Source organism: Heterocephalus glaber, unplaced genomic scaffold (genome assembly GCF_053883595.1).
Source record: "Heterocephalus glaber isolate CG9 unplaced genomic scaffold, H.glaber_assembly_v1.0 deba00001761, whole genome shotgun sequence".
Classification (NCBI taxonomy): Eukaryota; Metazoa; Chordata; class Mammalia; order Rodentia; family Bathyergidae; genus Heterocephalus; species Heterocephalus glaber.
The window spans coordinates 4243500-4268924 of record NW_028258458.1 but is presented as its reverse complement, the minus strand read 5'-3'; the positions used below and the strand labels follow the sequence as shown (position 1 = coordinate 4268924).

The 25425-nt window shown below is 38.5% G+C and overlaps 1 protein-coding gene across 4 annotated transcripts; it reads right to left on the bottom strand.

Annotated features, from left to right (window-relative positions):
* Window positions 1–182: 182 nt before the first annotated feature.
* LOC101709872 (uncharacterized) lies at window positions 183–25413 on the bottom strand. 4 transcript variants are annotated; one of them, XM_013068681.3, is made up of 4 exons: window positions 25235–25394; window positions 5282–5408; window positions 5024–5084; window positions 183–3015 (listed from the first exon to the last, which is right to left on the bottom strand). In XM_013068681.3, the coding sequence occupies exons 1-4, from the start codon at window positions 25241–25243 to the stop codon at window positions 1440–1442; spliced, it is 1773 nt and encodes a 590-aa protein (XP_012924135.3). In that variant the 5' UTR covers window positions 25244–25394; the 3' UTR covers window positions 183–1439. The 4 variants fall into 4 exon arrangements, 1 of the variants encoding a protein (XP_012924135.3); XR_015447601.1 differs by lacking the exons at window positions 183–3015; window positions 5024–5084; window positions 5282–5408 and adding exons at window positions 7905–20716; window positions 22123–22693; window positions 23362–23721 and having other exon boundaries at window positions 25235–25413; XR_015447602.1 differs by lacking the exons at window positions 183–3015; window positions 5024–5084; window positions 5282–5408 and adding exons at window positions 7905–22467; window positions 22570–22693; window positions 23362–23721 and having other exon boundaries at window positions 25235–25412.
* Between the last annotated feature and the right edge of the window lie 12 nt (window positions 25414–25425).

Genomic DNA, 25425 nt, shown 5'->3' with positions numbered 1-25425 from the left:
TTTGCTAATCTTCATGATGTTTGAAAAGAGGTGAACTCTGTAAAACACATGTACAGAAATCTTTAAAAATATTCCTCATAATAATATAACCTCCAATTTAAGAATTCTTTTGCAAAAAGAAAAATGGATTGTATACACTAAGAATTTACATCAAATGTACAGAAAAATACAATTTACAAAAATTCAGTTTTTAGTGCTCTATTGTCCACAATTTAAAAAAAACAAAACAAAGAAAACCACAATATCAAAATTGCAGGCCCACTGCCATATAAAGAAATACATTTCAATTCACTTATGGATCATAGTGTGAAATGAAAAAGTAACACTATTTAATTTTTTAAAAAGACAATACTAAGCTCTAGCATTATTACATACACAAGCAGAATTACATCAGCACATTTATTCTTAAAAGTGAAGTTTCAAATATGTATTCCAGAGACCTACTCTGAGAATGAGTTGCAGATGAACACACTACATTTATCCTTCAGGACACCTCCTTTGATTGTATGTTTTCTGCAGAATTCTACACAGAAATAATTGACATCACATTTTCAATTATCCTGTATGTTGTAGTACATGAGAAATGTTCCACAGATTTTGGTTCTATGACTTATAATTGAGAACCTTGTACATTCACAGGGCATTGATCCATACTGTGTTCATTTGCAATATGGATAAAACCAAATGACTAGAGGTGTTCCCACAAAATATACCTATCAATAAGAGTAAATGACCAGAGGTGTTCCTGGACAATATACATTTATATGGATTTCTCCACAATACAATGTTCATACAAAAAATCATGTATAGATGAAGACTTCTCACATTCTTTATTCATGCTTACTCAATTTGTTCTTGTTTTCTGAGGTTATGAGAAACACAAAATGCTTTCTCAAATTTTCTATATAGAGTTTCTCTCCAGTGAGTCCTTCCATGTATTTCAAGGTAACTGGAAGAACTGAAGGGTCTTCTCCAAGGATTACATACACATGGCTTCTCGCTCATGTGAATTCGTTCGTGTACATGAGTGCACTGGGAAAAATATAACCTTTTCAGATGGCTCACATATGTTCAGATTTTCTCAACTATGAAATTCATCCATGTATGTAACAATAGCTGTCTGTACTGAAGATTTTCCTTATTCCTGACAAAGGGCTTCCCTGAACTGTGAGTCCTTTTCTGTCAGTGTTACATTACATATTCAGTTAATTTACCTCTGTGACTTTTTAATAACTATCATGATAACTGGAATAACTGAAGATTACATACAAAAGTTTGCTCTTCAGTGTGACTTCTTTCTAGCATTTGACAATACCTGTGTACACTGAATGCTTTCCCACACTACTTACATACATAGGTTTCTCTCCAGAATGAATTCATGTCTTTGAAAACCACTGACTGGTAAAGCCTTTCACTCATTGTTTACACATACAGGATTTCTACAAAGTATGTATTCTTCTATGTTTATAAAATGAACTGTGATAAGGAAATGCTTTTCCACATTGCTTACATACATAGGGCTTCTCTCCAGTGTGACTCATTTTATGTCTACCAAAAGAACCACTAGTAGGAAAGGCTTTCCCACACTGCTTACATACATAAGGCTTCTCTCCCGTGTGACTTCTTTCATGTGTTAGACGATTACTGTGAGTGGTGAAACCTTTCCCACACTGCTTACATACATAAGGCTTCTCTCCAGTGTGACTTCTTTCATGTATTTGACGTTGACTATGAGAGATGAAAGCCTTCCCGCAATGCTTACAAACAAAGGGTTTCTCCCCTGCATGAGCCTTTTCATGAGTTTGACAATAACGCTGAGAGGCAAATGCCTTTCCACACTGCTTACATATGTAAGGTTTCTCCCCAGTGTGAGATTTTTCATGGATATGACAACAGCTGAGAGTGGCAAATGCTTTTCCACACTGCTTACAAACATAAGGTTTCTCCCTAGTATGAGTTTTTTCATGAATTTGACAATAACTGTGAGTGGTAAATGCTTTTCCACAGTGCTTACATACATAGGGCTTCTCCCTAGTGTGTGTTCTTTCATGTATTTTATAAGTGCTATTACTGGTGAAAGCTTTCCCACAGTGCTTACACACATATGGTTTCTCCCCAGTGTGAATTCTTTCGTGGGTTTGACAGTAACTGCGAGTGGTGAAAGTTTTCCCACAGTGCCTACACACATAGGGTTTCTCTGCAGTATGGTATTTTTCGTGAGTTTGACAGTAAATGTGAGTGGTGAATGCTTTTCCACACTGCTTACATACATAGGGTTTCTCTCTAGTGTGAGTTCTTTCATGTTTTTTACAATTATCTCGTGTGATGAAAGCTTTTCCACATTGCTTACATACATATGGTTTCTCTCCAGTGTGGGTACTTTCATGTCTTTGACAATGACTCTTTTTCCTGAAGGCTTTCCCACATTGCTTACATGCATACGGTTTCTCCCCAGTGTGAATGCTTTCATGTGTTTTATAATTGCTGTTGCTGGTGAAAGCTTTCCCACACTGCTTACATACATAGGGTTTCTCCCCAGTGTGTGTTCTTTCATGCATTTTATAATGGCAGTTACTTCTGAAAGCTTTCCCACACTGCTTACATATATAGCCTTTAGCTTTTTCTTTAGATAGAAAGGGCTTCTCTCTAATGTGACTTCCTTCACTGCAATGAGAGTAGGATTTCCCACATTGCTTATAGTCATGGGATTTCTTTCCAGGGTTTGTTTTCACATGCTTCTGAAAGGACTGGAAATCACTGCAGGTTTCCCCATGTTCATTGTAGGTAGACAGCTTCACTTCCAATACCCGATTGTCACATGATTTGAGTGCACTGTGAGCTCTGATGGGCACATCTGTTGATGCATGACCAATCAGGGAATTTCTACAGGCAAGGCTTTCCGCTGGCTGTGCACCAAGTGTTTTCATGTTCACATTAGGGTCTGGAGTCCAAAATAACATTTCTCTGGGTGGATTCCATAATTTATACTGGTAGCATTTCTCTACATCTTCACATCTATGAAAGAAAAAGCAATATGACAATCCCATTTGAAAGTGTCTCCTTACTAAGGATTTTCCAGGAGCAGATCTGGTATGGTGCCCCTTAGAATGTGTGACCATGAATTTAATGTACACTCTGCAGGGTGGCTGGAAAGCAGCTCTCACTAAAACACTGGTATTCATCTGGGAGCTTCAAACGATGCGTTTATATTACATAATGCTTACTGTCAATTTTGGGAATCAGTATACATGTATACTGTATATTTGTTTTCGGCACTCTTTCCTCCATGACAGTACTGCAGCTCCCTTCCACTGAACATCTTAACCCAATACAAAATGTCTGCTTCATTTTTGATTTACCATCTCTCCTTTATTTTACTCCTTAATTCATATTTCGAGTTTCTCATAGAAACTATACCATGTGACCCTGAAGTTTAGAAGTGTTGCTTATTTCACTTAATACCACGGGCTTGAAATCCATCCATTTTTGGAAAATGAGATAGCCCCACGTGGAACAAAAAACACACATCTTGTTTGCTTCCTCCTGCAGATGAGGCAGGGCCCAGTGTGGGGAGAACACGTGAACAGTGGCTGTGGTGGAGTGAGGCCTGGCCCGGGAGACTGTCTTCCTCCCTACCCACTCGCCAAAACCCAAACATGATGTGCTGCAGCCCTTAGCTGTTCTCCTGCCTCCGGTTACAGAATATCCCCTTTTACCTCTACCACTATAAATAAACGTGGGCCCATTTGCTTGGTGGTCTTTTCCTCCTATCAGGAGTCAAGAGCCCCACCTGGCCCCAACTATACCTTATTAAATCTCTTTGTCTTTCTTAACCTCTCACCGTTGTTTCTCACTCCATAAACCCTTCACCACGTGGGTCATGGCATTTCATTCTTGTAAACTGAATACAATTCCATTATATATACATACCTTAGTGTTTCAGTACTGGTGATTTCACCCAGTGTCTTAGCACTGAGCTACACCCCCAGCCTTATTTTTTTTCTATTTTGAGAAGAACTCTCATTAGTTATTAACTTGCCAGGCTGAGCATGAGAGTGTGATCTTTCTGCTTCAGCTTCCCGGGGTGCTAGGATTCCAAATATGCACCATCCTTCCTGGACTACCTCATGGTTTGAATTCACTCATCTGTGCATGGGAATCTAGCTTGTTTCGGAGCTTGCCTATTGTGAGGTGTGCTGCTACAAACATGGACATGCATGTATCTCTATAATATGATTATTTAACAACTGGAGAGTTCACCTGGATTGAATGAAAGCTCTGTTTTTAATATTTTATGGAATCTCTACACACATTTCCATAGAGATTGCACTATATGACATTCCAACTAACAATATAGGAAAATGGCTATTTATTTATTTATTTATTTTGTACCGGGGATTGAACTCAGGTCCTTGCGCTTGTGCAGCAGGTGGCAAAAACACTGAGCTAAATCCCCGGCCCCAGGAAAATGACATTTAATAATTTTGGAACAAGAACAGACTAAATGCTTTTGAAAAATTTACTGACAACAGCTCTTATCAAAACAGTGGGGTTCATTTCAATTTTTCACAAGGTTAGCAATTTAGACAATATTGAATGTGTATACCACATTTAAATACAGATAGCATTTCTTAAATAAAAAGTTTAATATGAAAGTGGTCTTTAGAAAATAATCCTATGTACACATAACGAGATACCCTGCACTTGGGTCCTAGGTTAAACATGAAGTTTATTTCATATATACCTATAGCCAATGCCTAGATATAATTTCATATAATATTTTTGTAATCTTGAGCATGGAACAAATTTCTACTCATTCTCTGACCCCTAAGAAGTATTACTTTATTTTCTTTTTTTGAGCCAAGGTCTCGTTGTGTAGTCCAGGTTGACCCTGAAGTCACTATGTAGTCCTGGCTGGCCTCAAACTCACAGCAAGTTTCCTGACTCAGCCTCCTGAGTGCTGGGATAACAGGTGTGTGCCACCATGCCAGGCCCATTGGTTTTTTTTGTGAGTGCAAATTACCTTAGATTTCCTCTCCAACAGTTGCTCCCATTTTCCACTTGCTGGTCAGTCCAGGTGTGTTCTGAAATGTAGAAACAGAAATATAATGAGTTACTACATTACTACATAAAATTAATAGATACCAGTTACAATCATGGTATTATATAACCATGTGAGGAATGTTCATCAAAATGCATTCATATTCTAACAAATAAAACTTCACTAATAAGCAAGAAGCAGTGCTAAGTAGACAAATTAGAAAACGGTTATCTTCCTTACCTATAGCAGACATGTTCTTCAGTGTCTCCAACATCACATCTCTGTAGAGCTTCTTTTGGGATGGGTCCAGCAAAGCCCACTCCTCCAAAGTGAAGTTCACAGCCACATCCTCAAAGGTCACTGCCTCCTAAATCATCACACATACATTTCCAGCAATAAGACTGAGACCCAACATAGTGTCAGGTAAAAAGAGTCAAAAAGCGAGACCAGACCAGACCACAACAAGCCTTTATTGTAGGGACAATCTGTTGGGGTGTCTCTAAAAGGTGAGACAAAAGCAATATGGCTAAGGGGCTGGGGATTTAGCTCAGTGGTTCCACGCCTGCCTCGTAAGTGCAAGGTCCCGAGTTCAATCCCTAGTACCAAAAAAAAAAAAAAAAGAAGTGCAATATGACTGGGATAGGGAGCACTCCTTGTAGGAGCTGGGGGGGGGGGTTGACTGATGTAGTGGCTAGGGACTGGAGGAGCCTGTAACATCACTAGTTGTTGGGAGGAGAGCAAGTATCAGGTTACTCTTTTGGCGGGAAAAGGGGCATGTTGGGAAGAAGGCTCTCCTTTGGTGGGAGAAGCCATCTTGGGGTTGGTTTTTAGGTGGGGAGAGCAAGGCATTATGGGAAAGAGGCCACTTTGGGTGGGAAAGGAGCCATCTTGGAACTGGGTTTAGGTGGGAAGCAAGGTATTATGGGAAGAAGGCAGCTATTATATATATAATGATATATAGCAGCTATCTTAAGGTGAGGGAAATCTATCACAGAACATTTCAACTCCTTTATAAACAGTTGAAATGACTGTGAGTCCTTTCAAAGTTTACTCCACATTTTGATCAATATGTATTTTCCAAAACTTATTCTCCAATATGCAAACCACACCCAGGAAATCCAATGCTAGATTTGAGTCCACTGATAATGCCAAAGCAGAATGTGAGCACTAGTTTTCTTGGTGGTTGATCCAGTTTTATTTGTACACTATCTATAAATCATGGCTAATAGAGGGAGCTTACCAAATCAACATCCAAATAAAAACCCAGGGTAGATGAATATCTAATGAATTATTCTGCCAACACATAGAAAATATCTCTTTTTGAGCCAGGGATTTAGCTCAGGGACATCGTGCCTGCCTTGGAACCACAAGGTCCTGAGTTCGATTCCTGGTACTGGAAAAAAAAATCTCTTTTCTTAACTTATCACTTAGAAAATTGATACTTCTCTTCTCTGATTTTGTTTTGTGTTTGTCTGATTGTTTGTTTGGTACTGGGGATCAAACTCAGGTCTTTGTGCTTGCGGGGCAGACGGCAGAACCACTGAGCTAAATTCCTGGCCCTTCTCTGATTTTATTTAGACAATATTAGACAATATTTTATTTAGACAATATTTAGAACTTGGTTTCATGGGCTAAACCTTAATTAGACACTAAGTAAAACTTATGAATGGTAAATTAAAATTAAATATTAATGAAAAACATATTATTTAATTCAGAGTATCTAATGACAATGTATTTAAAGTAAGGAAAGTGTAACATGTTATGAATCAATGACACCAAATAGTCGACTATCATAAGGTTACAAAAAAATTCTAGGTGGTGTAAGGTAGAGCAATGGAGTGTATGGATATGATCAAAATAGATATATGTACTGAACTCCAAATTTTACAAGGTTAATAATGGAAAAATTAAAGAAAAATTTTTGTCACTTCCAAATCATGTTTTTGATTCATCAGTTAAATTATGTGTTCAGTATAATAAATGTTAAATAATGTTTGATTTTTAATTTATCATTAAGTTTATTGGTACATTTAGGTATAAAATAGTTACATTCATCCTTGGGATCTTGTACTTTACATGATGTATCTTAGTTCTTATTTTTTCCCCATTTCCCTGGCCTCCCTTCATCCCCTCCACCCTTCCCTATTTACAGAGACTTTGTTTCCATTTTTTCCTTTTCTCATATTTTTTCTTTTCCCTTCTTTCCTCTCCCCTACTCTTCCCACTTCCCCAACTCCTTTGGACCTTTTCTTCATATTTCACATTATCAATTATATCATTTGAACCTTATTTACACTTTTAGTTTTTCACATGAGAGAAACTATTCAGTATTTACACGTGTCCTATTTATTTCACTTAAGAGGGTGGCCTCAATGTGCACCCATTTAGCCATAAATGTCTCTAGTTTCTCATTCTTTATGGCTGAATAGTACTCCATTTTATAGAAAAACCACATCTTCTCTATCCAGTCTCCAGTTAATGGGCATTTGGGCTGTTTCCAAGTTTTAGCTAGTACAAACTGTGCTGCTATAAACATGGGTGTGCATATATCACTGTGGTATGACTCTTTTAATTCTTTTGGAAAGATACCCAGCAGGGGAATAGCTGGGTCAAATGGGACCTGTAGTCCTAGTTCTTTGAGATATCTCCATACTGATTTCCACAGTGGTTGCACCAGTCTGCACTCCCACCAACAATGGAGAAGGGTTCCTTTCTCTCCACAACCCCGCCAACATTTGTTATTGGTTGATTTCTTGATAGGAGCCATTCTTTCTGGGGTGAGGTGGAATCTCAGTGTTGTTTTCATCTGCACCTCTCAAATGACCAGTGATGTTGAACCTTTTTTCATATATTTATTTGCTGCTTTTACTTTTTTTTTTTTTTTTTTTGGTACTGGGGATCAAACTTGGGACCTTGCACTTACAAGGCAGGCACCGGAACCACTGAGCTAAATCCCTGGCCCTGCTTTTACTTCTTTATCTGAAAAATGCCTGTTCATTTCAGATGCCCATTTTTGAACTGGGTTTTTATATTTTGGGGGCCTGATGTTTTTTGAGTTCTTTATATATTCTAGATAGTAGATCTTTGCCTGAGGAACAACTGCTAAAAATTTTTCCCACACTGTGGGTTGTCTCTTAGCTCTGATGGCGTTCTCTCTTGCAGGGCAGAAGCTTTTTAATAAGATGAGATCCCAGTTGTGCAAGTTCCCATGCTACTGAGGATTTGTTCATAGAATCTTTTTCTACGCCAATGTCTTCGAGAGTTCTATCTAACTTACCTTCCAGTAAGTTTAGTGTTTGTTTTAATACTTAGATCTTTAATCCACTTCCATTTTAGTTTAGTGCTTGGTAAAAGATAGGGGTCTAGTTTTAATCTTTGGCAGGTTGAAATCCAGCTTTTACCAACACCAAATAATGTTTAATTCCTAGCAACCAGGATGTTGACAGTTTGCCTAATATATAGAAAAGAAATTAAAAATTGGCTATTTGGGGCACTGTACTATTAGTAGAGTGAATGACACACAGATCACAGAAAGTGAAGACAGCCTTCAGTGGCTCATATGTAAACAGAACATTGATTCATGATGGAGCTGTTAGTGTACAAAGAGTCAGAAATCACAGTACCTTTAATAAAGGACACAGGAAGAAACAGGTACATAAATCAACATATGCATTTTATTCTCTATATTCCATGAGTAATAATTACGTTACATCTTCACATGAAAATATGAACTTAATACTTTGATAAATTTGGAAGTTAAAAAGTTTTATCCCAGTACAAAATCCAGAAGTCACTGGAAATATGGGGACAAATTGAACTCTATGTTAATAATGGAATGTAAAACAGACAAGAAATTTTCAAAATTTGCAGTGTATACAATAAAAATGATTTGTGTACAGAGTATAAAAAACCATGAACACATAGAAAAATGAACAAAACACATATAACTCAAGAGAAAAAACTAATATACAATAGGATCCATGATCTTGGTTAAAGAAATAGTTAAAGGAAATGAAATTGTGGAAAGACACAACTAGTAACTAGATGTAAGAATAGCAGGTCAAGTGCTATACCCCACTATCATTTCCTCTATTTTGGAGTATACTGAAAGCTACAGACCAGTGACTTTAAACTAATTTTCAGAAAATACTTTGTGCTGTTGTTCCTGGATACAGATATGATTCTTTTCATATCAATGAAAACTAAACTTGGGACAACTTCAACCATGTGACTACTGGATGGATAAGAAGCACTTTTCCCCTGTCTCAGACATGAGCACATGTGAAGCCTAGTGACAAAGAAAACACCCACAATGCTTTTCTGTGCAAGTTCTGTAGTAGTCACTTACCGAGCATTCCATGGGTACAAAACTACAAGAATACTTGCCCAGGGATAATACCAGATGGGAGACTTAGGAAAAAGAGCAATAGATAGAGGACACTGGTCATCTATGGAAAAGACAAGGGTGAGTCAAACAGGTTTTAACCTGGATAATCATAAACACTGAAGGTATAAAACTTTCTGAGGGTTGCCAGAATATTTATATATTTTTTTCATATTTTTATTATTGTTAAAGCTCACCAGAAACTTTTTGATGATAAAAAAACCCTTTTGATGATAAAATTCATGGTAAAATATTAAAACACTAAATTGAAAATAGAAAATTATGTATGTTTGCCTATATTCTCACATGGAAAAATGAGATAATATTTACAAATTGAGCAGCAGGAAATAAAGCTACAGTGTTACCAACATGAGACCTCCAGACACACAGCAACAGGAGCCAGAATATTAGCTGGTTATCAGGAAGGATAAGTTAGCTAGGCACAGTCTTTAGTCCCTTCGTTTGGGAGGCAGAGGCCAAGGGATCTCTGTGAGTTTGCGGCCAGGCTGGGCTACACAGTGAGGTGAAGTCCAGCCTGAACTACTTAGTGTGACCCTGACTCAAAAAACCCGAAAGGGAAAAAAGGCAGAGTGCAGGTTAGAAAGGCTAAGACAAGACAGAAATCTGAGCTGATTAACACCTAGATATCCTACTTATGATGCAAAATCCTATGCTAACACAACCGGAGTGGCTTTTATGTTCATGGTGCTGAAGATATGGTATAAAAAGCCAAAAGGGCATGCAAAGGAATATTATTCACATAATTGAGGACTCAGGGAGATTATGGCAGGACTCTCAATGATGCACCAATTATCTTGAAAGACTGAAGAAAGGAACCTGGCCTGAGAAATTACTTGCTCCACTTGAGTTTCTACTGAGTGCCCCTGATCCACCATAGCTTCCATCTGGTGTCTTGAGCTGGTCCCCTGTGCAGCACAATCTCCACCTGTAACACAGTTCTTGCCCCAGGGCATCCTGAATCTCTGCCTGCTGCCCTGGCCCATGTCAGCCTCCTCCTAGCACCCAGCAGCACACACACTTGCCAGGCCACTTGAATCTCTGTCTGGCACTCCAGATCCCCCAAAGTCTCCACTAGTGCCATAGACCCTCCCTGCAACCACCCCACTCTCCACCTGATGCCTCTAAATAGGTCAACAAATCACCTGATTCTCCGTCACAAAACCCGTACCCACCTCAGATCAGCCTGGCATTAATAACTACCAAGTCTGCTACAACTCCTTGGGGAATATGTCACTAAGCCAAAACTGGGGTCAGGGTCTGACTCTGCGTGGTGGCAGAAGAAGGAATTGAAAAGGGGAAATTCATGAGGCTGGATGGAAACAGACTGGAACTCAGGCAAGGGAACTGGGTGGACACTCAGGCTCTATGGTACAGCAGACATGGAAACTGCACGTATGAGCTCCAGTTGGAGCATTTCAACTGGGTCTCTACAGCGTCTTAGTTGTTACTTTGCTTTCTTCCTTCTTCCCCTTTTTGAATTGATTTAGTAGTTTCTCTCTTTTCTCCGGTTGCAGCATTTGTAGCAATATTATTGCTTATTTTTTACTGGCTTCTCCCACTTTTTAAATGCCTATCAAGTTTTATTTCTTATAGTCTGCTCTGTCTTCGTCACCCCCCTCCTCTCTCATATTAATCACTGACTGGTATAGTCTACATTTGTTCTGCCTTAGTATACCTAGCTTCCCTAGTTTGTTTTTCAACTTACAGGCACACAAATATATCAGCAGTTTCTCAAAAGTTTGTAGCTATCCTAAATCCCAAATTACATCCCCCCTGTAACTGAATCTTACCACACACAATTATCTTGTTTATACTCTCACAACTAACCCTGCATCACAAATACAAAACCTCAAACAGAACCTGAGGTCCTTTCCAATATTTTATCTGATAATTTCTCCTATCTACCTCTCCCTCTACTGACTCACATGTCTCTTTCACCCAACCCCCATCTCTCCCTTTCCCTTTCCCTTTTACTCTATGTCTTAAGCTACCAATACCACTAGAGTACAGGCTATAAAAAGTATGGATAAAGGGTGTAAATGCATGGCATGACACATACTATATAAGAATTGTATGGTAAGATTTGTGCATGCTGTTATAGCCACTAGTAATTCTTCAACACAACACAGTATTGGGGACCAAACCATTTAAATTAAATACCCGAACGGGTGAAAAATATCTCTGGAAAAATAAAGCTGGAAACATATATCCAAAGGAGAACTCATATAAAAAGATCCTCACATCAACTACAATCTCTCATCACTGTACTAGACCTCAATCCACAGCTCCAAAGGAGAAGAAAAATTATATATATAAACATACACACAGGAACATGGGAAAAGAAGGCAACAAAATCTCCTCAAGGTCTCCCAGCGCTCCCAACACTGATCTGAGGGCATCAGTGGAGAAGAAAGTAAATATAAGGTAGCAGAGTTTTATGAAAATTTTAAAAGAGAGCTGAAGAAATCTGACAAGTTCAGATACAAAATAGCCCAATAATTTATGGAAGTATCATTAAAATGTCCAATGACAATTTAGGAGAAATAAGTAAAAATTTGAAAAAGCTGACCAAAATGACTGAAAGCATGAATGACAAATTCATCCATGATATAGAATTCATTAAAAGGTATCAGACATTGAAATTAAAAAACTGCACAGTTATCTGCAAAAGTGACAATGTGAGGACAGTGTCTGAAATGGAAGACAAAATGGTAAATTATGATGGTATACTTACAGAAGGTCCCGCTCTTTAAAAAAAGAGCGACAACAAGAAAAACTCATCCATGAGCTGTTAGACGACACTAAGAAAACTAACCAAAGGTCAATTGGAGTTAGAGAAAAGCTAGAAGGTAACACAGGCTAAATTATCGATATTATTTTTAATTAATTCTATTTTCTATCATAATAGAAAATTTCCAATATGAGAAGACGTGTCTTAGTTACTTTTCTCATTGCTGAGACAAAATACTCAGCACCCAAAGTTTAAGGGGAAGGATTTATTTGGCTCAAAGTCTGTAGATTTTTCACTACATGATGAGCTGGTAGCAAAGCAAGGAAGACGAAAGACAAGTCTCTTTCTGTCCCTTAAATTGTATCCAGGCTACCAGGACTAGGGCAGTGCCAAACCAGTCAGTGGACTGATTTAGTAATCACCTAATCTTAATCCTAGCAGCCTTAATCCTAGCATTTCACCATGAGTCAATCACACATTCTAGATTAATTCACCTCTGAAAAAGTACCACCTATTACTGCTTTGGGGGACATTTAGACACAAGCTGCCATAATAAGAGAGTTCAATATACAAGCAAGGCTTCCAGAAAATCAAACAACTATAATACAAAGAGAGGCTCACCAAGACACATAATTATCAAGTTGCCACACGTCCAAAAAAAGAATATTAAAAACAGAGGGGAAAAAAAAGAAAATCACATATAAAGGCAAACATATGAGAATTAGAGCAGACTTCTCTACAGAGACCTTAAACACCACAAGTACTTGAAGTGACGCATTTCAGGACCTGACAGCAAATACCTTCCAACTTAGATTAACATACACAGCTCAAGTGTCCTTCAAAATAGATGGAAAAATAAAGATTTTTCATGAAATAGAACAACTGAAGAAATTTATAATTACTAAACCAGCACTCCAGAAAATACTGAAGAATCTTAGACAGAAATGAAAAGAACAATAAAGCTGAAAACCAAGTTCAATGGATAAACAACAATAAAAGATGACAAGAAAAAAACAAGAGTCACCAACAGAAACAGAATGAAACAACAGAAACTAATCAACACCTCTCACTAATATCTCTCAATGTTAATGGAGTTAATGTTCCCATTAAAGTCACAGATTGGCAGGCTGAATAAAAAACCAGAATCTAACAGTCTGTTGCATTCAAGAAATTCATCTGATCCAAAAAGTTATTCATAGCCTAAAATTAAAGGGATGGAAATCAATATTTCATGCACCAGAACCCCTAAAACTAGCAGGGGTGGCAATTTTGATGTCAGAAAATATGAACCTCAAGATCAAATTGACCAGAAGAGACAAAGAATGTCACTACAGAACAGTCTATAAAGAAAGGAAAAGAGGCTTCCAGGAAGTTGGTGGAAGGCTAAGGGGCAACAAGTCAACTTCTGTAAGATTTGGAATCCAGACATGGGGAAAACAATTCAGGGAAGAAAAGAAGGAGGGAGGTATATCCCCTGGGCCCAGGAAGGATCTGAAAGGAAAACTGGAGCCTACGGAAAAGAGACAGACCTCCACAGTGAAGAGAAACCTAGCCACAGAAAAAGGAGGGAGCAATTTGTACATTCTTCTCAGCTCTTAGCTCGTAGCATGAGAAAGGACCAAATTTACATAGACACAGTGAGGGAGAAATGCAGCAGTGGAACAAAGTAGTGGATGCTGTGGGCTACAATAGCTAGTGAGTGACTCAGTCCAAAGAACTGCTATGTCCCCTGGAGAGGGTGCTTGGTGAGATGCCATTTTAGTGAGGGGCCAACAGAACCCAGGACTTGAAGAAGGCATGGGTTGACTTCGTCTCAGAGCTCCCAGTGTTGAAATCCCACAGTCACTGGGTGAGGAACAACAAAGGGAGGTATCCAGGGTGAGGAAGTGATGGTTAAGTTGGCAAGAGGCACCCAGCATATTGTAGTCTGAATGACTCAGGCCTCAACACCATGACCAAAGGCCAGGATCAGTCTCAACAGTGGATTTGAAAGTACCAGAACTGATACCATGCCCTAATGCTACTGAAGACTTGATGTATTATACAGCTACCCTCCCTAATGCTGCTGCAGGACTGCTGGGATTATCTAGCAAGGATCTGGGCTCTGACTGCCTCCTTTGTCTACCAGGAGCAACACAGTTACATTGAAATGGACACTACCACAAATCTGTAGGCACTAGATGATAACCTCAGGCTTGAAAGTGCTGAAAAAAATTTTTTTTCTTTGCTTCTGTTTTTTCTTTGTGTGTTTTTTGTTATTGTTGTTGTTGTTTATTTTTGGGTTTTGATTGTTTTTGTTTGTTTCATGAGAACATTGTTTTGCTTTGTTCCTGTCTGTGTTTTTCCTTTTCCCCTTCCTGTCTTCTTCAAAGAATAACATACAAAGAATTAATGAATCAAAGAATTGGTTCTTTAAAAGATTAAATAATATAGACAAACTCTCAGGCAAACTCTTCAGGCAATCTTATCAAAAAAGGAAAGAAATGACTCAAATCCATGAAATTAGGAAAGAAAAGCATGAAATCACAATAGATCCTGCAGAAAGCCAGCAGATCATGAACATCTCCTTTGAGAACCCGCACTTGAATTATATGGAAAACTTGGAAGAAATGGAAAGAACTACCAAAGCTGAATCAAGAAGAATGGCCAAAATATGAAAATCTATAGAGTTTACAGCAATTTCCAGTTGACAGGGATTAGAAAAGGTAGAGAAGGGCCGGGGATTTAGCTCAGTGGTTCCACTGCCTGCCTTGCAAGCATAAGGACCCGAGTCCAATCCCCGGTACCAAAAAAAAAAAGAAAAGGGAGAGAAATCTAAAGGAATCATTGTTCGGGAGATAAAGAAAATATTCTAAATGGACTAGCACAATAATTATGTATATTTTAAATGAACAAATCAATAATTATACCTTTTAAAGTCCACAGAAAAGATAGTATCTTGTTGATAACTATTCAAAGAATAGAGAGCTAGTCACATTGCAACTGATAATACTGATAAAAGGAGGAAGGGAGAAAAGAGGAAGGAGGAGAGATAGACATAAAGAAAGAAGGAATAGGACCAAGAAGTAGCAGCAAGAGAGAGAAAATGAAAAATAGACAAGGTGAATAGGAGGGGAGATAAAAAGGAAGAAATGAACAAAGTAAACAAGGGAGAAAGAGAAAACAAAGAGGGGTGTTAGGGAGACAGAATTAGAAGGAGAGAGGACAGACAGATGAGAAAGAGGTAGAAACATAGATGCTAAAGTGCTCTGTTTACTACACCACTAGACATAAAATCTCTAGGTTGGAGCTTGACAGGGAAGGCCTTCTTCCTGTTGTTCCTTTGATTCTTATTCTGAAAGAATTTGAAAAGATGTTGAGCTTATATGTCAGATTCTGCAACTAGTCTACTTTGAGATATTTCAGAATTTGGGAAGGAAAATGAAAAATGAGAAGTCAGAACAACCACAACCACAGTGAGGTAGATTGTAGACATAGACAATGCAACCTGCTGTCCCTCAGAAGAAAGGATTCTCGAGTTGGCAGCCACAGTGAACTCTAAGACCACACTCGTGGTGAGTAGAATATCTTCTATGCACCAGCCCACTTCACCAGAAGAAATGTTGCAGAGAATATCTCAATGATGTAAGACTCAGATAAGAGAGAAAAATACTATTGTCACCATAATTGTCACAACTAAACACATCAAAGCAGAAATCCACAAGATACTCACAGTCACAGTGATAAAGCAACAATACAGAATAGCACAAGCCTTTGTCCCCCATGTTTTTTCCATAAAATGTTGTTCCAGAAATGTAACCATTTGTACTGCATGGTGTTACTGTCCAGTGTATCAAAATGTTCTGTAACTGTGCTGCAGATGTACCTGCCCAATGTGTGAAAGTGTTCTATTCAAACAATGTAACTGTTAGTACCTAATGTCTCTACCTAAGGTTTCAAGAATGTTCTATTAACTCCTACCCAAGATGTTCCAGCTTTTAGGTATGTCTCTGCCCTAAAAGGTTCCCCTCAACTTCCTTTCCCCAACTGTACTCTTATTGCAACTTAGAACTTAGAATTCAGAAGTGATTAAGCTCCTCTGAGACAGCTGGCTACTAAAAGGTTTTTCTTCATCTCTTCCAGTACATTTTGGATTCTCCAGTCTTAAAATTGCTGTAGCTGTAACACAGAGTTGTAACACTTGGCTGCAACACTGAGCTATTCCACTCTGCCACAACAACAGGTCTAATGAAGCTGGACATGGTGGTGTAATCCCAGCACTCGAGAGGCTGAGGCAGGAGAATTGCTGTGAGTTTGAGGCCAGCCTGCCCTACACACTGACTGCAGGGCCAGCCTGAACTACAAAGGGAGACCTTGCCTCAAAAAACAAACAAACCAAAAAACAGGGCTAATGAGGATATTTTAAAACAAATGCAGGTATAAAAACACATACTGGGCATAACCCACAATCATGGAATAGGGTTCAGTGTAGCAAGAGGTGAGTAAACATCTGGTGAGCCCAGGACCACAGGAGACAGAAATGTGGAGGCGCCACAGGTGGGCAGGAATTGATGACCACACGGACCACCATTTTAGAGATGGAGAGAGCTGCCAAGAGGTAGACGGGTGTGTGCAGACTGCACTCACTCCAGACAGCACCCTAATGAGGACAGATCTCTGCAGCGCGCACAGGGACTTCAGCAGGTGCAGAATGAAGGGAACTGGCTGGAACTGACATGGGACAGGCAGGAAGCCAAAGAGGATACACGGAGACAGAGCTGCTTATGGCTCGACAAGCATGGCTGTTGGGCCAGCTGAGACCCAAGACAAAATACACAGTGGTGAAAACAGGCTGTCACACAGATGAAACTGTACCTCATTACTTCTATGCTGAGGAACACCTCCTGCATACTCTTGTCTTTTGCCTCCTCTATTCAATAATAATGATCTTAGCAGTCACTGTAGTGATACGGTAAAATGAGACCAGTACAATAAGACCTCAAGCTGGAGTTTAGGAGCTATTTGAGGTTTTGGGGGGTTTTTTTAAACATGGAATGCAGGAAAGTACATGCTTTCGTTGCCACTGCAGACAGGCATGGGATGATCAAGCCTCTCATTCTTTGCATGTTTTAGGAAACATATATATAAATTGGGTTGTTCAAAAATATGTCTTTGATATAGTTTGGCCCTTACTAGGTTACTTAAAAATATATTGGTTCATGTTTATATTTAATTTATAATACTGATATTTACTACACACATCGTATTTCCTATTCTCTAAAATATGATGGTGCCACACACATGCAAACAGCCTCTTGTTTATCTAAATGAAGGGGCTCAAAGCAGGGCTCTATGTTGTTAGGCAACCAGCATAAATCACAAATATAATAAAATTATTCCCTGGAATTGCAATAATGAATAGCACAACTTAACTGAGACAGAAGTCGAACTACTGAAGTGAATAATATGCAAGTAGATTATTATAGTTCAAATTTTAACTGACTCCACAAATGCAAAGTATACATTATTTATTCTAATTTACTTAATAATATTCATACTTTAGATATTAGATACATTTAGAATGCTTTAAAAAACAAATATTTCCAAACAGACAGGATTTACAAAAATTCTGTTAAGTATAAAATCTTTCTGAATTACAAAGCATAGATATTGTCCATATTATAATAAAGAAAAATTAGAAATTGTAAACAAGGAATAGGCTTACAAATCCCATGTGGTTTCTTTGCTCAGTATAAAGTAGTAGAAGGGAATGCAGGACCCCAGTAAAACTGAGCTGTACTGTACCACTGAACTACATCCCCAGGGCACCCATGTGTTCTTGATACAAAATTCCTTCTTAGGTAATCTCTTGTCTTAATAGTAAATAAATTTAGAAATGAAAAAGCCAAAGAGGACAAACTGAAAGTTCCTTATTTCTCAACAAGGATGACTGCTGTACCACCTGAAACCCCAAACCAAATATACAATGGGGAAAACAAACACTGTCATACAGATGAAATTATATCTTAATACTTTTATGCTACTGAATAACCTGTGGATTACTCTGTCTTTTATTTACGAAGTAAACTTAGAAAAAGGTGAATTAGGTGATAACTTAGGTATATGGCATCAAAGATTGAAATTAAAACTTTTTCATTTAAATATTCAGTTTTTTAAAATATAAATAACTTCATTGGAAAAACAACCAATAATTAATGGTGCAGGAATCAATACATTGGAAAATGTAAACGGGTGTGGGAGTAACAACTAGACAGGAATAGCAATAAAATCACAGTGAAAATGAGAACTAATTATAAAAGGCATATATATATTTTAATTTGAGTAAAGGTCACACTATTTGACCCATGATGGGCATCAACTTTTGATAGTGTTGCATCAGCCTCCTGAATGCTGGGATTACCTATGCTTACCACTGCACCTGGTTAATCAAAAATATTGTAAGAGAAATAAAAAGTATAACCAATGTTTTACTTAATTAACTTCAGAGAGTATATGTACAGCTTCCTTGGAATGGATAAAATTTCAAACATGATATAAGAAGAAGGGTGCTGGAGAATCAAGTAATTTGCCAAGCAAGTGAAGTGCTGATTAAAAAACTTGCCTGTAATCCCAGCACTCGGGAGGGAGAGACAGGAGGATTGCCCGGAGTTCAAGGCCAGCTTGTGTTATAATGAGCTCAGGGCCAGCCTGAACCACATAATGAGACTCTGTCCTAAAAAAACAAACAAACGCAAAAAATTTCCCTCCATGAATTCATCTCTCAGAGGTGTTACAAGGGTCACTAAAACTTTTATGATATTGATTAAGATTAGGATATGTACCAATTCCGTCTGATTAATGTATTTGTTATGTACAGCAAACATACACCAATGCAAACATTATAATAAAAAATGTATGCTTAGCTGACAAATGTCAGTAATTTTACAAAGGTTAGGAAATCTTTGCATCTCATTTCATCAAGTAAATGCAATCTTTACCAAAACTTGGTAATATGTTTAAAAGAAAAAACAATTACAGGCTAATTGCAACTCAGCATGCAGATTTTCGAATCCAGAATAAAATAGCAGCTCATCAACTACATGAAATTATTAGAAAACAGGCAAGCACCTGAGTGGTAGCATGGGTTCCTAGCTGGTGTGGGTCCTCAACTCAATCTGAAGTACAATATGAACACATGCAGCCACTATATAATAATTAAGTAGTGTTTCTCTATCTTATCAAAGATAAAGATGGTTCAGCATCAGAAGCCCAAATTAACCCAAAAATCTTTATGTAATTATTTCAATCTTGGCATTAAAATATTTTCTAATTCTCAATTCCTATTAATTATTTCTTAAATGCCTCTAGAAAAAAAAAATCAGAAGATATTAACAGGTAAAGTACAAATATCACAAAAATAACACATGGAACCCTGAATGGAGACCATACAGAAACTCCTGCAGGATGAGAAATAAGTCAAGGATACTGTCTCACTCTTCTGTCCCATGAAACCAAACTTCATGTGTGGGGTTGTAGGAAAGAGGAAATGAGTGACATAAGGATTGAAATGGAAGAGATAAAATCACTACCCACAAATGATAAAAGTATCCTGGTGCAACCTTTTAGAACAATGACAAGAACTCCTGTGCTGCCAGAGAAGATCAGTTAGAAAAATAATCACAGTGTTGCTTGGTTTTAATTCTAGCAAAAACCATGTACATATAATAAAAGCAACTGATTCCCTATCTGAAGATAAATTATAAAGAAAATAGCTCTCAAATATCTTTTCTCAAGGTCAATAGACACTCAATAACAACACAGAACACAAAAGGTCTCTTGTTTATGTTTAAGAACCAGTTTTAGATTTAGTATTAGTTAAAATATAAAAACCTGTTTGTTATTAATAGAATCAAAAGTGCAAAATGTACCTGTGAAATGTGAATATAATAAACATATGAGGGAAAAAAAACTACATTATGGAAATAGATTGAATTAAAAGATTGACCGTGTAGCAGGGTTTGGTCATGAATTCCTGTAATCCTAGCATTCTGGAGGCTGAGGCAGGAGGATCACCAGGAGTTCAAGGCCATCCTGAGATTACATAGTGAGTCAAGACCAGCAGGGAGGCCCTGTCTCAAAAAATAAACAAAAATTGAACCTGTATCAATTTTGCAAAAACTACCTATGTCTGCACTGAAAGAATATAAAAGATGTTCCACTCCGCTTCTTCATTCACTCTATATTATTTTCTTGTATACAAAAAAGTCTTCCTCAAATATCATGGTAAATGAAAGATTTTACTGACAACTGCAGATTATTTCACATACTACCAAGCATCTATCCATACATTTTAACTAACAATATCAAGAAATTATCTAAAAATCTGCAACATATTCAAAGAGAAAAATGTTACATACAACTAAAATTGGACAGCTGTGCATAGTGATACATGCCTGTGATCCCAGCACTCAGGAAACCAGATGTCCACAAGTTCAAGACCAGCCTGGACTACAGAGTGAGTTCAAGGCCAGCCTGAGTTACAGAGTCTGTCTCAAGCTAACTAGAAAAAAAAAAATTAAAAAGATGATCTATACAGACTCAACTTTGATATGACACATTATACATTCTTTATATATGATCCTTAATACAGTGCTATTTATACTATAATATAATAATAATATACAATAATGCTATCATATAAATGTGACAAAAATCTTCCAGAATACTTTCTGAAAAACAAAGGAAACCACTATATTTTTCAAATTTCAAATAAAAATAAACAGAAGGGATATATATTTCTTTGGAACATGCAAAAGGGTGAATTTCATTTAGACTGAACTCAAACAGCATGTAGCCACACTAAATATCAAAAAGTACATGTTTTATTCTAAACAGATTTGTTAAGGCCAGAAGTAGAAATAAAGAGGAAGAGGTGAGTGATCATTCACTTATGGTGGTAAATTGCTCATTTCATGGGCCTTTAGTAAAGCTGATTTTTGCCGCAAACTTTCAAAGTTTCACACCATGCAGATATAATTGACAACAAGGAATATGGAACTGCAAAATACAGACAAAAGTATAAGAAAAGGACTTTCTGCCTTAGGAGTGAAGAAATATTCACAAATAAATTTCTAAAGTCACAAAAGTTAAGTGGCTTAAAAAGATATAAAACCATAGGAGTTTGGATTTCTTCAGCAAAGAAAATCCCTGAAGAAATTAGCATGCAGAGGAAAAAAAACCAGAAAGTACTCTATTTTCATTCTTGAGACATAACAAAGAAATATTTAGAATAGAGAAAAAAGGTTTTACAAAAGAAAGGTCCTCATCACAAATAGAAGCACAGGATATAAGCAGACAATGGACATAACGGCTTACACAAGAAAGGAAAAAAGGCATACAAGAAAGGAGACATAAAAGACAAAACGAGTTTCATTGTGAATTCATCAAATTGGAATTTGGTTATGAGAGACAGGAATTCCTGCCCACTTGTGGCGGGAGTGTGGATGGTATATATTAAGATTTTTAAGTGAATACACAGTCTATGCACCAGGAAATGTGATTCTGAACATCTATCAAAATCTGGCTTTAGGTCAGCAAGCAAGACAATGTTCCCTGTGGGATTTACATCACTGAGAGAACCAGAGAAGCCTACTTTCCCATAAGTGAGGAAAAGGCAAACAAGGTGTTATGCTGCATCTGCATGTTTTTCCAAGTATGGAATCACCAGTGACTGAATTCGTTAACTTAGCAGATGCATCTAGACACGTGAGCTACTCAACATCATAGTGCCTTGAAAGGAAAAAGGAAAAAAAAAAGGAAGCAAGAGCTGCCATCTCTCTGGCTCTGCATGCCAAGCTCAGGGACTCTGAGTCTGTACTCCTAGACATTCTAGACCTCCCTACCGAAGCTGATTTCTGATCCAGTTAGAATAAAAAGCCAGAAAACAGTCCAGTGCTTGGTACCCACACATTAACTGGGAGGTTGTAGACACCACACCAAGGTGTGACTTGAGCAGAAGCTCAGCGCTTTATCTCACTGTGCCATTCTCCACAGGCCAATCTCATGGGCTTCTCCAGTGTACCAGCAAGAGAGCGCTCCAGAGTGTGGAGAATTCAGCAGGCCTCAGTGGGATTTTGAGGATTGCAGTCTCCTGTCAGTTATGAAACACATAACAAAGGCTCAGTGTCACCTCTTTCCTGAGAGAGATGTAAGTCACTGGAAAGGAGTGAAGAGCCCCAAGTCTTAGAGGTGGCAGTACTGGGCAGACCTGTCTTCGGTCCATGAAAGATAAAGAAGAAGCAGCAAAGAAACCTAGAATAAAAAGCCAGGTATTTTCTACAAAGTTAAGACAGAGGGGTTGCCAGACTCAGCATAAATTAAAACTAAAAATGGAGTTGTTTTTCTTTTTTTCACCATTGCTGAAGCTTGGTGTCTTTTGGTCAAAGTTACAGTCCTGCGCCTGTTCATGGACTATTTCTATTCAATCCCCTTCCCTGGTGATGTAAACCAGACAGTATTATCACAGTGCTGCATCTCTCTGTAACACAGGAAAATAATGACAGATCAAATCACACCAAAGCAAAACAAATCTAGAAAACAAAATCCTGATTAGACCTCCCTTACTCAAACATTACTCATGATGTTCTCCCAGTTAGTTTTGCAGAACAACCTCATTAACACTGGACTCCACACAGGAACCCATCTGCTGAGTTTCATATTCTAGAGAAAAGCACTCCAACCAGAGTTGAAAGAATGAGCCTACAAATGCTGCTTAAGTTAGCATGAAAAAAAATCTTGATTAATCCAAAGGAAGGCAGAAGTAAAAGGTATTGAAAAGGTACTAAATATGCTTAATCTTGCAAACATCATTACAACTACTTGGTGCCTTTAAAACTGCTCACCATAATCTCCTTGACTTCTAGTCAGGAAAATTTCTCTAACCAAAGCATATTTTCATAATAAAATCATAAACATTTTATGTACTTTAGTGAATACGATGCAGTGCCAATCCCTGGAAATTTTCCCTTGGTAGCCTGTTGCTGACACAGCAGTGACTCCTGCTGGTACCCAGCATGCTGGGCAAGCACTGTAACCCACACCACTAGTGTGAAAAAATTATACAATTCAAAAGTCAAAGTAGGTTTCTTACTTACTTTTAAAATTGACATTTATAATTCAAAAGTCAAAGAAGGGAAGAATCCTTACCACTTTTTCTTTTATTCTTCAGCATTGGAAATTGAATTCAGGGCCTAATGAATGTTAGACAAGTTATTTAGGGTGCAGATACATCTCCAATATTTATGTTTTATGTTTAAACAGGGTCTGGCTCAACTGTGTAGGATGGACTTCATGTTGCAATACTCCTGTCTCAATATCTCCTGTGGCTGCAGTAAGGCGGCATCACCATGTTTTACTGATGCTTAATTTACCCAACCATTGTAATCGTCGTTGGTAATGGTGAGTAACACACCCACATCTTAGCCAGCAAGGTGGCACATGTCTGTCATCTCAGCCATCCAGGAGACTGAAACAGGACGGAAAGTTCACTGGGCACCTTAGTGCGAACTGGTATAAAAATAGAAGAAGAAGAAAAAAAAAGAAATCACAATGTGTGGGGAATATAGCTCAGAACAAAAGTCTGCAGTCCTGTTTCCTATGCAATAAAAACATCAATCACATCTTTGAATCATTTGTATCATGAAGATAATCTCTTCCCATAACACTTAGATGACATGATGGTGTCTACCTAAGCCCACAGGTCCCTGAAGTTCCATAATTTTCAATGTTTCCTCAAAAATGGTTAGCGTACCTAACCAGAGGTAACAGTAGACATTTTTCTAACATTTAATGAGTTCCCCTCTTTCCTTCCTGCCTGTGATCTTTGACCCAGTCTCACACTGAGCCAGCACACAACTCTTCCTTTTTTGTCACATTAAAGACAAGGTAACCTCAGAGGAAAACCATCTCTGTTGTAGGTGCTGATTCTGGAAACCTCCAGTATCCCCTTCTCTCTCACTTTCTTTCTCCTTCTACTTGTTCTTCCTTACACAGAAGACTTTCTTTATCCTTAGCCATCCATATGCTTGCAGACTTTAACTCTGGGGCTTTACCCCTAATTCAATACTCCTATATAGCAAAGTCCACTTCAATCAGCATTTCAGTATTGAAAACAATGTCTACGTACAGTCCAAGGGCTATGGTAAAGATATGAGATGACACCCCTCTCCCTCTGCAGGCCTACCATGCACAACCTCATGTAGATACTCAAGTTCCAAGTCTTTCTTAGACTGTGCTGAAATTGTAGAGCCTTTCGAAGTTGTCCTTATTAACAGGGACACTTTCAGCTCCCCTTGCTAACATGTAAAATCCCATCCATTTTTCTCAGCATTCTATATGATATGGCAAGACCTCATTTCAATGGTTTACTTATGAGCAGAGGTGACACCTAAAACACTAAGATGATACATTTTTTCACTGCTCTGTGTGAAACACAGGATTTCACTGCCTGCTTGGCAAGTGCTCCATCAAGGTTACATCGCCTCCAAGGTAAACTTTTTTTTTTTTTTTAACATTTTCATGGCCTTTTTCAATAGCTATCAGAAGTTTGGGCAATGTAGTGACATATCGCAAATTTAGAATGTCATTGTCATGAAAAGGACCATTTGCTCAAGGAGGGCAGCTTTGAGTTTGAGACCCTGCATCACAGGCATTAATAAAACACAGGTGCTCCAGGTGTGCTGCAGGGAGAAACGGGACCAGGGACACCTGAGTTCCCTCAGTTCAACCCTCACCTGAGTCAGGGTCTTCCCACGACCCAATCTCCCCTGCCCGGGTGGACACCTGGCTCCGGGCTGGGGCTCCCTGAGCCTGCTCTCCGGGCTGGTGGGAACGCTGTGGCAGACAGAATGCTGGGGACCCACAGCTGGATCAGTCCCAGCCCAGAGAGTGGAGACAGTGGGTACCCAGTGCTGAAGACAGGAGGACCTCAGACTGCAGCACACAGTGAGACCCCGGTCTGTCATTGATGGTTCCCGGCACTTCCGCTGACACCTCACCCCCACCGCCTCCCAGTTTGTACCGTCGCCATTGTGTGGCATCAGTGTCGCCCAGGGTCCTTCCCGCGCAGCACAGAGCCGGTGGGAGCCATGGAGCAACGCGGTCCAGACAGGTGACGTAGCTTTCACCCAGGTCCTCAGGTTGCAGACGTGGGCGCCATGACACCGGAAGAGCCCTACTTCCTGCTCCCCTCTGATTGGACAGGTCATAATA